The sequence below is a fragment of the Rattus rattus genome, chromosome 14 (genome assembly GCF_011064425.1).
Source record: "Rattus rattus isolate New Zealand chromosome 14, Rrattus_CSIRO_v1, whole genome shotgun sequence".
NCBI lineage: Eukaryota > Metazoa > Chordata > Mammalia > Rodentia > Muridae > Rattus > Rattus rattus.
Window position 1 is genome coordinate 76,833,386 of NC_046167.1, and position 14,296 is coordinate 76,847,681.

The following is a 14,296-nucleotide window of genomic DNA, read 5'->3' on the forward strand; positions in this document are numbered from 1 at the left end:
CCATCTGTAGAATAAGGACAGAACTCTGCCCTAGTCCTTTGGTGACTTATAACAGACATTATGATAAAGCAAATCAATACTGTTCTCAATTTGAAGACAGTGGATTGTAAGACAGAGGGCTGCATATGATGGGAGACTTCTTTTGTTAATATTGGGACAAAAGCCCATATGTTGGCTACCCTACTCAACTATTCTCAGTCACTCATCCTCATTAAGCCAATTATTTTATTTTATTTATATAAGTATACTGTTGCTATCTTCAGACCCACCAGAAGCGGGCATCGGATTCCATACAGATGGTTGTCAGTCATTATGTAGTTGTTGGGAATTGAACTCAGGACCTGTGGAAGAGCAGTCAGTACTCCTAACTGCCAAGCCATGACTCCAGCCCCCATTAAGTCAATTAAAAGAACTGAGTTATCTAGCTGTGACATGCCAATCTATAATGCAGGGACTCTCTAGGCAAGGTGGGCAGATTTCTCTGATGTACCAACACAGCCTAGTCTATATACTGAGATTCCAGGCCAGCCAGCCAGTGACACTGAAACTATTCTTTAAAATAAAACAAGGGCTAGAGAGATGGCTCAGTGGTTAAGAGCACTGACTGCTCTTCCAGAGGTCCTGAGTTCAATTCCCAGCAACCACATGGTGGCTCACAACCATCTGTAATGGGACCTGATAACCCTCTTTTGGCGTGTCTGAAGAGAGCAACAGTGTATTCACATACATGAAATAAATAAATCTTAAAAAAATAAAATAAAACAAGAAGGAAAAAACACAAATGGTTAATGAAAACTGAAAACACATTAACATTGTTTCAGTGTGACTAATTTGGAACTGTGATGAATAAGATAACTAAACCATCCTTGTGGTCCTAACATGCTTACATATAAGGTGACTATATGTATAACTATGTAAACTGACCAATCCCTATAGATTTTCTCCCAGCTGTAAACCCCTTCCCATGTTTTAGCTTCTTTATGTATTGTATTCAGATGATGAGTAAATATTTATTCGGCAGAAACATTCTCATATGGAGGAATCAGGTTTTTGCCAGAATGAGATTCCAGGTCAAAATTCTAATTTCACAAGGTCCATCATATCACTAGATGTTAGCTACAAGGAAAGATATTTCTCTTTAGAATATCCAATTCCTACTGGGCAGGCAGGTAACAGTGTAAGTTGGGGAGTGAGTACTTTTAAGGTCCAATTGGAGTCTGCTACATGATGCCTGCAGGATGCAATCACTGACAGCTCCATGTAGTTGCCAAGAAATAAGAGTGGAAGACCTGGACGGTGCCCACCCACCACAGCTAAGTATAGTTAGGAGCCAGCTGGTTCTCAGGTACACCCTAAACACTACACTCTGTTTCACCCTCTTCCTTTCAGATCCAGCGCTCCTACCTAATAGTTCATCAATAGCCCATGGCTCTTTGTAAATGTCTGATTTCCCCAGTTTCAGAGTGACTTCTGTTTGAGGTTAGGGTTCTTCCTGACAACACCTAGAGAAATTAATCACCACTCAGAACTCCTAACTGAATATTTTGCTGGCATCAGGGAAGCAGAACATGGTTCCAATCAGACAGGGTCAGTCTTTTCTCTCCTTACAGGAATTGTAAATTACAGCAGGGCACTTCTGTCATTCTGGCTGCAATGCTGCCAAAGAGGTTCAGAGTCTAGTCAAATTATACTAGGAAAACTTCTATAATACAAGACATCCTCTTACTTCTGAGAATTTTTTTTGAGAGAGTATCTCTATATAACAAAGATGTCCAGAAACTCAATGTGTGCACCAAGCTGGCCTCAAACTCAGAAAGATTGGTAGGCCACTGTCCTCAGTGTGGTGGGATTACTGACATGCACCTCTCAGCCTGCTGAGATGTGTATATAAATGAATTATCTCTGAATAGGAGAATGTAAGGATAAGGAAGAGTCAAAAAGGAACCATCATGGTTTTGATGAACAATAATATTTATTGAGTTTTTAGTAGTAGTAAACTGGTAAATCATTTCATATGTTCTCAATAATTTAGATATTTTCTGTGCTTTATTAATTTCCTATATTAAAACATGTTTGAAATGTGTTTTGTGGGTACGACTGTGCCATGATGTTAATGTGACAGTGACTGAACACCTTCAGGCATCCATAATCTACTTCCGCTACGCGAGTTCAAGAAATAAAGCCCAAGAAGCATCTGGCTACATTGACCTCATTATTCCATATTTGGGTTTACAAATATTAATGTAACTGCTGATCTGTCAACATATGTATGACGGGGCCTAAGTGTAGAAATAAGAGAACATTTTGTAGATAATATGGGTCTCTCAGAGACTGAACTCAGGTTATCATGCTTAGCAATAACCAAATTTACCCAACGAACCAATTCTCTGGCATTCACTTGTGGTTCTGGCATAAATGTTACAAAGAAATGTTTCTTCCTAAGAATGAACTAACACATTCCAAGGGGTGGGGAGAGGGAGGGAGGGAAGAAGAGAGAGAGAGGAGAGGTTTATTTGCAAATAGGATTTATTATTCAACTTGTTCTGTTTTCATCCATCCTTAGATAACAATGTTTACAAACATTACAAACAGATTGTTTTCAAAATCTGAAAAGACAGCATTTACTGATGTGATGTCTTAACTAATCTTATTTGAGCATCAGTGAGAAGGCTCAGTGAGAAACATCTATGGTGTGTGAAGCTGGCAACCTGACCTTGATCACCAAGTAAAGATGGCCAAAAGTAGACATGCCAAAATCCTTTCAGTTTCCATATATGTGGTCGCCTAAAAACCACCATTCCATTACAAACACAAACAACAGAAAAAATTAAAATGAAATAAATCATTGATCTTACATAATAAAGCATCTATAGATAATTGCTGTAGAAGGCAGAACTTCAAGATGAATTGCAAAAATGGTAACTATTGGGGACATGAAGAAGGATCATGAAATGTATATATGCATCCATAGCACATGGAGAAATATTGTGAGATATATATTTGATTGTGGATTATCCTATGTTATGACATCTCTACAGTAGTCATGAAAATGACGCTTTGGGTACACACAAGAGGTATTTAATATTTTTCTATATTTCCTTCTATGAAGCATTTTAACATTACTATTATTAGGATGTTCGGATAAAACAGCACATGTTAGATTGTACTCAGGAGGCTGACACATGAGAGTCAAGACTTAAAAAGTAACCCTGACTAATGACTGACACCCAAGCCAGGCTTAACAAACAACATCTCAAAGAAATTTGTGAAAATATGAAAACCAAAACAAGGAACAAGAGCCCATCATCCATTTACAGGCGCCCTTACTTGAAAAGTGTGATCACACACAGCCTGGTATTTAAATAAACAATGGATCATTAGATATTGGGCATCCCATTCTATTCATTGCAGCAAAAATCTACCCATCACTAAGTAACATACAGTAGAGGATGAACAGTAGCCACAGAAGAATACAAGAACAGCATAAGGAACGTCTGTAAATTGATTCTTCCCCACCCATAGCAGGCTTCCATACCTACTCCCAGCGTGTCAAAATATAAACCACTATTATTTTTATTGGATAATTTACATATTTACATGTCAAATGCTATCCCCTTTCCCAGCTCCCTCCCCATTTCCCAGTGCCCCTCCCCCTGCTTCTATGAAGGTGCTCCCCTCCCACACACCCACTCCCACCTCAACACCCTGGCATCCCCTACACTGGGGAAATGAGCCTTCACAGGACCAAGGGCTTCTCCTCCTATTGGTGCCAGACAATGTCCTCCTCTGCTACATATGCAGCTGGAACCATGGGTCCCCTCATGTGTATTCTTTGGCTTAAACCACCTCTATAATTGGTGATTTTTTCAAAAGACTTGAGTAATTTGATAAACAATTTACTTCTTTCAAGGTTGTGAGGAAGAAGAGATGAAAAAGGTTATTTTCTTGAAATTGAAGACAATGGTGATATGTCTGTTGTCTGGTATTTACATGGATAGGGGTTTTTGCCTTTTATGAGTTTTTTTCCTATTTCTTGACATCAAGATGATATTAAAAAAAAAAAAAACCTTAAAATATTTACAGGGTGCTTAGTCAGGGTTTCCTGCACAAAACATCATGACTAAAAAGCAAATTGGGGTGGGGGAGTTATTCATCTTACATTGTATATTAAATGTATACATTAAATATATCCACAGGCTTTTTTTACATTATGAATTCTTTTATGCCTTTGAAGATGACTATAACATGCAAACGTTTTACCACATTGACTACATCCATAGGGTTTCTCTCCTGTATGTGTTCTTTCATGCATTCTGAGATGACTGTGTTGTGAAAAGGTTTTATCACATTGATTACATTTGTAAGGTTTTTCTCCAGTATGAGTTCTTTTATGCAGTTGAAGATTACTGTGCCGTGAGAAGGCTTTATCACATTGATTGCATAGGTAGGGTTTCTCTCCGGTATGAATTCTTTCATGCATTTGAAGACTCCTGTGGTATGAAAAGGCTTTGTCACATTGGTTACATTCATATGGTTTCTCTCCAGTATGTGTTCTTTTATGCATTAGGAGATTATAGTGTTGTGAAAAGGTTTTACCACACTGGTTACATTCATAGGGTTTCTCTCCACTATGTGTTCTTTTATGTCTTAGGAGACCAGTGTGATTTGTAAAGGCTTTATCACATTGATTACATTTGTAGGGTTTCTCTCCAGTATGAATTCTTTCATGTATTTGAAGACTCCTGTGGTATGGGAAGGACTGCCCACATTGGTTACATTCATATGGTTTCTCTCCAGTATGAATGACTTCATGCCTTTGAAGATGACTGTGATTTACAAAGACTTTACCACACTGATTACATTCATAGAATTTCTCTCTATTATGAATTCTTTCATGGCTTTTAAGATTACTGTAATTTGCAAAGGTTTTACCACATCGATTACATGAATAGGGATTCTGGACAGGTTGTGTTCTTTCACGTATTTGCAGACTACTGTGATGTGCAAAGGCTTCAACACACTGAATAACTTCAAAGGCTTTCTTTTCAATATGAATGCTTTCATGCCTTTGACCATGACGGTGATATGTAAAGGCTTTACATGGATAATATTTGGAGGCTTTCTCTCCAGTATGACTTCTTTCATGCCTGTGAAGATAATTAGCACATGTGAAAGCTTTACCATTCATTACACTGATGAATCTTTTCATCAGTATGAAATAATTTTACAATTTGTCTAAGTATAGAAAGGGAACAGCACGTAACGTTTTATCACTTTGTTTAAATTCATGGGATTCCCTTTTGTTATGGGTAGTTTTTCAACTTTGAAGATACTTATGATGGTAAGAGCATTTATTGTATGCCTCAAATTTATGCATTTTCTTCTAAGGAGAGTTTTTCAAATATTTTAAGGAAATTGGAAGAATGAAAAGCCACTCTGATGGCATTCACAAATTTTCCTGTGGTTAGTACCAACCGTTTGCAAAGTGAACCAGGACAATTAGAAGGATTTCCATATTCCTAGCACTCAAGATTATTTTCTGTAGTATGAGCTTGTTGATGTATTCTCAACAAAGTAGGAAAAACAATTAATTGTAATCTTGTTTCAAACCCAATAAATGTACTCTAACTGAGGACTACTATGAATCTTGTAATTGTTCTGGGAGAAAAAGACATATATTGCTTCGGCCATATCCCTTATGAAAAGAAGACTAAAAAATAAAAGAATTCGACTTTAAATTCACACAGTTTGACTTTCTGTTGTCATAACACATGTGGTATGAGGAGAAAGGTTACTCCACAACAACCTTATTCCCTTTCATAAACTGCCCTCTAACTAAACTTAGCAACATCACTACAAGTATGTGAGTAACACCAACTTTACTATACACTATTTGCTTATTAGAAGTTCTCGGACATGTGTTTTTCACCTATTCAATACGTACAGCTTTTACAGTATCAGGTTACTATAAAAAGGGTGCCCAATGGATGGGCACCTTTAAAGTGTAGCTCTAAAAGGTCTATGATTTAAGAGTGATATATGATAAGGCATTGTTTCCATGTCTCCTTTCTTAAAGAAAATTCAGATAGCTGCAATTGAATTACATGGTTTTGTGAGAATTTAATAATCATCAATATACTTAACAGTATTCTGATTTACATGTTTGCTTTTCCTTAAACCTTCCAGGAAATAACAAAATTTCTTCAGAGGCATGCTTATTTGGGCTTGCACATGAAAATTACCTTCCATGTCTTCTAGAACTCTGACGATAGTCTTCAATACTGTGGTCTTCCCAATTAAAGCCTAAAATATAGTTCCAGAAAGTGTATGATATAATATTGGAAATTATGCAAAACTTAAGTTACTATCTTTAGTGAAACTTTGGGCCATGCCTGATTTATTTTCCTCATTTCTCTTCTTCCTCTTTTGTAGTCAAAGCTACAAAAGACCATCAAAAGAAACAGTTGTCCCATATTTCAAAAAGGGAAAGAAAATTCAGTCTTACCTATAGTACTGAGGTTCCTGTAGGTGTCCAGCATGACATCTTTGTAGAGCTTCTTCTGGGAAGGATTTAGCAAAGCCCACTCTTCCCGAGTGAAGTTCACAATTACATCCTCATAAGTTACTGTATTCTAAAATATTCCAGATATGTTTTTGGAAAGCATGTCAATGATAACATCCAACATGCATACCTCATTGGTAGTATGTTCATATAATTTCTGGTGCTTCCCCGACTCATTTTCTGACACAGAAGTTCTAATGAAACTACCAAGTAATTTTGGAAAGAAACTAAAAATGAGGTTAACCCATCATTTCTTTGCTCTTGGAATGGGATATAACATCGAAAGGTACGTGCCCATTAACATAAAGAGAAGGGGAGAAGCAATGACATCAATAATACTGAATACACATCCGAGAAATTATAAGAACAATTTCCAGCTACAATCAATAATCAGCAAGGTGGGTCTAATGGTTCAGGCCCTTCATCCCTGCATTTAGGAGATATAGACAGAAGGATCTCATTTAGTTGGATGCCAGCATGGTGTATAAAATGAGTTCTATGACAGCCAGAGGTGCGTAGTAAGATCCTGTCTCCCCTGCAGAATCAGGCACACAAACCAAACAGATAGAAAGAACTCAGATATTTTTTACTTAAGCTCTTGAAAGAATGATACATCCACTCCACTTCTGTATATATCTTTCAGAAATCTGAGGCGTCTCAGTTCAAATGTGTAGAGGACCAGAGTACTACCATGAGAGCAGTGTGTATAACCAAGGCCAGAGAGCATTCCATGTAACCAAGGTCAGAGAACGGTCTGTATCAGAGAGCAGCCAAGAGGAACTCTTTTCTATGTGTAGTCTGTAGAGGAACTTTCTCAAGTAGAGCTTTGTTTGCTGAAGTGCCTATGAATTGGATCTGGAGAAATAAACTTTGAGGATTGACCACAATCAGGCAGCCAATCAGAAATTGAACCATGTAACTTCCCCTGCACCCACCAATGAAGTTTTAGATTACCTAGCCTTTGCTACAATCCCCTTGACTTCTTATAAAAGGCTTGGGTACCTTTGTCTGGAGTCACTATTTTGATAACTATGGTTGACCCCTGCATGCTTGTAATTTCTGCAGAATAAACAATCTTTGCCATTACATGTTATTTGAGTCTGAGGTAGTCCTTCAGTGATTCTTGGACCCTACCAATAAGGCATAAGCACTTTTGAAAACAAGTCTATTCTCATTTTCATGTGTATATTTGTGTGTGAGCTAGAGAAGATCTTCTGTGTGTATACAATTGTCGTACCAGGGAAGAGAGAGTCTGATCACCTGGTTGTAGACTAGCAGGTTTTTGTGAGCCTCCCAGCATGGGTGTTGGTATCTGAAGCTCGGTCAACCCCAATAAGAATACTTCCTGAGTGACCTGCACAGCCCACTTAGTCCTTTTTTTTTTTTTTTTTTTTTTTTTTGGTTTTTTTTTTCCGGGGCTGGGGACCGAACCCAGGGCCTTGCGCTTGCTAGGCAAGTGCTCTACCGCTGAGCTAAATCCCCAACCCGCCTTTTTTTTTAAGATTTATTTTATTTCTTTCATGTATATGAGTACACTGTTGCTGTCTTCAGACACACCAGAAGAGGGCATCAGATCCCATTACAGATGGTTGTGAACTACCATGTGGTTGCTGGGAATTAAACTCAGGACCTCTGGAAGAGCAGTCAGTGAATGCTCTTAACCCCTGAGTCATCTCTCCAGCCCCCACTTAGCCCTTTTTCCCCAAAAAAGGAAAGGCCTTTCACAGATTAACAACAACAAAAATCTAAATAAAGAAATGAAGAAAATGTTCTTGGGAACCTGAAGCATCAGTATTTAAATGTTGGGTATGGGACAAGGTTGGAGGCCTGTGGACCCTTCCCACTCTTTGTTATCTGAGACCCACTACTCAGGTTGACCCTAGTGCTACATCTTCCTCTTCTGTCATCTATACCCCTATAGAAATCACCAACCTTTGTCCCATGTGCTTTTCTCTTTCTGCCCCATCTCTGTGTCCAGGCCCTCAACTCTAGGCAGATACCCTCAGCTCAACCAACCTCATGTCATGCCTGATGAAAGACCAGGCAGAGTGTCTACCAATCTACCACATTATTTGTTATCCCAGACATATTCTTCATATTTTCTCCCCTTTCACTGGAATACAACACCAGAGGCAACTTCCCATCTCAACTGCTCTACCTCCTGAGGATCCTTAACGTTAACTCTTTCTTGTGTTCCTTTCCCCAAGTCTCCAACACTAGCAAGCATTACTCTGTGGACACAAAAGCCCAGCATGATAGTAAAAAAGGCAATCCTCATCCAATACACTCTTTGAAATACAGACAACAAACAGAAATCCAATGTAAAACTCTTATCCAAACCAGTCAAACCCAGAAATCGGCACCTAGATCTGTAACACACAGGCATAAATGTCAGCTAGGGACATAATCAATAACAGCTGAGAAATATGTCACCAACAGAGCACCCTACAACAGTAGGTCCTGAATATACCAACATAGCTGAAGAACAAGAAGAAATCCGTAAAAACCAAGTACATAAAGATGATAGTAGTCCTTAAAGAGGAAATAAACAAATCTCTTAAAGCAACACATGAAAGCACAAACAATTGGAGAAAATTAATAAATAGCTCCAAGAAATTCAAGAAAGCACAAACAAACAGTTAGAGGAGACCAACAAATATTTTAAATAAAGGTGAAAAAACAAACAGTTGAAGCAAACAAACAGAACTTTTCAAGACGTGAACTAGGAAAAGAAGCAGAAAAAAAAAATCACACATTAATTGAAGGAATCTTGCAACTGAAAATTTAGGACTGCAAAAACAAACTACAGGGCAAGGTTCACCCAAGGAATTTAGATGGGAGAGACTCTCAGGGATCGAAGACTTTAATCAAGGAAAATGGTAAATCTAAAAATTTCTTGGCACAAATTATCCAGGAAATCTGGGACATTATAAGAAGACTGTCTTAAATAGACATACAACCCCTAGGAAAATGGAAGAATTCATAGCAAGACACAGAACCAAAAAAGGGATGGTTTTAGTGCAGAATTCAATCAGATTTTCAAAACAAAACAAAACAAACAAAAAAAACCCCTTAAATGTCAATATTGCTAGAAGTATTCTACAAAATACAAACAAAAGAAACCTTACACAATCTGTTTATAAATCAGAAATTAACCACTATACCTAAAGCATATGAAGACTTAACAAAAAAGATCAATTTCCTTCAAGAACATAAACGCATTATTACCATATAAACAACCTGACAGAAATAAACCACAGAATCATCTTATTAGATACCAAATAAGCCTACATGGAAATCCAACATTGTTTCACGATGAAAGTCTTAGAGAGATAGGGATACAAGTGACTTATCTAAATATAATACAAGAAATTGACAGCAATTCTATAGCTAACATCAAATTAAATGCAGAGAAAAGACAAATCAGATTCAATAAATCATAAACAGAAAAAAATGTCTACTCTCTCCATATCTATTCAATATAGTACTTTAAGCTCTAGCCAGAATAAGAAGACAACTGAAAGCGATCAAGAGAATATAATTTGGAAAGGAAGAAGTCAGAGTATCCTAATTGGCAGATGAGATATTATATATAAATGACCAAAACAAATTCTATCAATCCCCTACAGATTCAAGAAAGTGACTGGATACAAGATTAATTCAAATAATATCAGTAGCCTACCTCTATACCTCCTATGAAAAATGATAGATTGAGAAAGAAATCATGAAAACAACACCCTTCACAGAAGCCTCAACAAATATAAAATATGTTGGAGTAACTAAAAAAAAAAAAAAAAAAAAAGCAAGTGAAAAAGCAATCTATAGATTCAACACAATCTCCATTAAATTTCCAAAAGAATAGTTTACGGACCTTGAATAGATAATTCCCAGCTTCATATGGAGTCATATAAAGCCAAGATAACTAAAATAATATTCTAGAAATAAGTTCAGTTCTTTACTCAAATTCTAAATTGCCATGGTGAGTGAATCTCCCATAAATGGCCAGTTTTAACTTTTAGTGATCATCTAAAATTGATTACCTCACTACTCATTGCCAATGCAATTACTGTCAAAGCAGGAAAACCATCAACTTCCTTCCTCCCTCTCCCTAGTGTTGTGACTAAGCCAGCTTCACAGGTTGTCCATGAAGTCATTTCTTACACAGATTCCTCTTTATTTGTAATTACCCCCAAAAGGACAGGGACGTCAGAAAACAATCATGCATTGGTCTTTTTTTTTTCTTTCCCACAGACTAATCAGGGCATGGCCTAGAAGGTGTTACAGGACTATCTTCCCAGGGACTCGGTGGCAGAGGCAAGATTGAGTGTTCAAGATAATTCTAAAGTATACAGGATAAGGCAAGACTAAGCTAGAGAAGATATTTCTATGAATGCAGGCAAATAATCAAAGTACTTGGGAAAAAGTGAGACTCTTAATGATCAGGAAACACTGGGGAATTGAAGCAAATAAGGGATTAAGCAGTGATGCATTAAAAGACGAAATTTAAAAAGCAGGTCATTCCCTGCAGAGGGAATAGCATTAATAAGATACTTTTTGACCTTGAGCCTTTGTGGATTGTTAGCTGTTGAGTTCTGTAACCGGACACACATAGCTGCACCCAATTGCCTGTGTCTCAAATACCTGAGCTGACTTAAGTATGCCAATGAGGACAGCACATATCTATACAGGACAGTGCCCTAATGGGAAACTCAATACTCATTGGATCTCCATAGTGTACACCCACTAATCTTGTGTATTTACATTAAAATGTATGAATTAACACTTGATAGGAAATTACAAAATCACTAACCCTGTGTCAATCAAGTCCTTCTTAACAGTGAGCCCTTCGGCTGAGTGCTTTAAACTTTAGTTAGTCTGTGAGCTAGCTGTTGCCTACCCTGTTTCACTGGGCACTGTAGACTGTTCCTCCTATTCTGGTCTGAAGGCAGAAGCCATGCTCCACATGCAAATTCTTTCCCTGTTACTGCAATGCACAGTTCATTCCATGACTCAAATGGGAACTTTGAAAACTCTGTTGTGGTACTGCCTTTTAACTTAAGAACTTAGAAACTTTAATCTAGAGGAAAGCAAGGTTTTTGCCCTGGGGAGCAACACACTGGGATCATGGCCCTGTGAGGCAACATAGCTAGTGTTTCATAATGAGCTGAAAATCCGGGCTGTTGTTTCTAGAATTAGTATGCCTTCCCAGGCAAGAAATCACTCAACAAGCCATTAAAACATCTATTTAAAATAATCTCTGTAACAATAGCACTCATCTAGCTCTGGTTAAGGCTGAAAGAGAAGCCAGGCTAGAAGACATTTTGCATTACATATATGCTGACATCCTCATGTCAATTTTAGGTTCTCACCTAATGTTTTACTGTGAACAAGTTAAGGATGGAGTGGAGACTACTCCTACTTTAATCACTTAGGCAGATGGGAAATTCACACAGCAAAGATATTCCAGGAATTATTTCTTAAGTACACAAGAGCCCGGAAATAGCAGGCCATTCAGCAATAAAAGAGTCCTAAGTGGAAGATGATGCAAAGAGGATGCAAAGATAGGAAAAGTAAGTAGACAGTAGAAAATATAAAAGCCGGGATGGGGTGGCCAGGAGCTAAGGCTTATGCTAAGGAAGCTTTCAAAGAACAGCAACGTTTATACTACCTACAGGGGCGGGTTGAGGTGTGGTATGGTGGATAGGAGACTTTCCATTAAGAAACTACCATCTAATGGGAAAAACTCCAGAGGAATGTAATCAAACAGGGCTGGGAAGGGAAACACAGGATACCTCAACACTGCTGGTCATGTCTACAGTGGTCTTGGAACTGATAGGAAGTGCTAGTTTCTCAGAATTCGAAGCAACTCTACCAAGAGTCTGGGCCCAGACCATTCCCAGCACTCCCAATCATATGCCTGGTTTTAGAAAAGAAGGTCTGTGTTTTTACCAATACCTCGTGGTCTTAAGGACAGCCTGCTAGGATGATAGCTTCTTAGAGACCCGGTCTTTGATCTAGGGAAGGGCCCAGTGGCTGGTGGTTAATCAGGATTGCCTCTTTTGTTTTGATCTGGAGCCACATTTCTGGACAATCCTGGTGAAAAAACACGGGTATCCTAGCATCCCAGTCTCTAAGAGGCCTGGTTACCATACTACTTACTGTAACGTATTTTAGAGGCAAACGTCCCTCAGGTAAATTCTTTGTGGTGTGACTTACTATTTCTTAAGCATTGAAAAATCCCTTACATCATTGATTCTACTCTTCTCATCACAGCCTTAATATCGGAGTGCTGCTACCCAATCTGACATGGGGTTTATAACCACCACAAAATTAACTTCAAATGGATCTTACATTTAATGTTAAATGTCAAGGGTACAACAACTTGAAGAACATACCAGAGAATCTAGCCTTCTCCTAATTCGGTATCCTGGCAAGGATATTTCTACACACAAGCCCTTGCTCCAAATGCTTTGTGCAGATGCAGCTCCCATAAAGAATTATTCAGATGCCACCACCAAGTGTATCAAGTGGCTGCATCTGGCCACTGTTTCCCACCCAGCACAGGGTAGGTTTCCCACTGCCCCAGCTCCGGCTGCTAATCCCTCTGGTCCATCTAGTTATAGGCAGCAGCCATATGCTCACCATGTTGTGACTCAGGAACTTGTGCTGCAACAGAGGACAGAGCACACACGTCAGCAATTCAAGCCTGCTCAGCAATGGAGCTGAACCTGAAGCATGGCACAAGGCACCCGGAAGAACCCTCCTCCTCTCCTGAGCAGAGGGCCGGCCTGGAGGCTCTGATTGGCCAGTGATTCTTGAATGACATGAACGACTTCCTTAGTGTTAGAGTGTTGAAGGCACACACTATATTTTCAGTGCCCTGGATTCTACCAGGAGCTGACCCTTCCTAGATCCACAAAGATTTGTTTCAGTAGCACTTGTGCCTGTTCTCCCATAGCCTATCTTTCTGTCTTCTAGCACTCAGCAGGTATTTCCTCTTCTTCCTCATGGAATCAAGGTCGATAGCTTGCTCAGCCCATTATTCAACTTGCAGCTGAGTGAACTATCAACACAGAACTATCACGGGCAGAACCTTTTAACAATTAAAGAGAGACTCTAGGACACAAAATATATTTGTTTCTGTGACTTCACACTGGTATCAGGAGAACTACTCTTCACCTGCTACCTGTGAGACTCCAAACAGCACTGGGAGAAAAGCAGGAAACAGATGAAAATTACTCTGTAGTACTACTGATAGCCAGCACATCTTTATCAGTGGGAAGAAACTCAGCAGTACTTGTTAAAATTCTCTATATGAACAGAACTGATAGCATGGATCTCTGTGTATGCAGAAAATGGATACATAAAAATGGCTCACAGGATGTGGTCCAACTGGTCAAACAATGGCTACCTACCAATGCAAATTTGAACAATCGAGTAGTGGTTCAGTTCTTGTGCCTGGATGTCTCAACTAGTCTTCAGTAGTTTTCAGAATCCCAAAGAAGTAACCTCTTAGGCCAGAAAAATAAAAGTACCTTGCTAGTTAGAATAGGACAAGCAGAAAAAGAAAAAACCAACCATGTTCAATGTTCTTTAAATATATAGTCTGCAACCAGAATCTGTGGCCTAAAATAAAGTTGGATCTTATCAACTCAAAAGATCTAGACTAAAGAAAGGTTTTCCCATTTCCAAAACTGTAAATATGAAAAATCCCCTACAATACCCAGCTTTTTG

General features: G+C 38.6%; 1 protein-coding gene across 1 annotated transcript; it reads right to left on the reverse strand.

Annotated features, from left to right (window-relative positions):
• Positions 1-4,147: 4,147 nt before the first annotated feature.
• On the reverse strand, positions 4,148-12,456 carry LOC116883265 (zinc finger protein 120-like). Its single transcript, XM_032884257.1, is given in 4 exon segments — positions 4,148-4,938; positions 4,941-5,147; positions 6,506-6,632; positions 12,355-12,456. Coding segments are annotated over 4 exon segments (1,194 nt in total). The 3' UTR covers positions 4,148-4,180.
• Between the last annotated feature and the right edge of the window lie 1,840 nt (positions 12,457-14,296).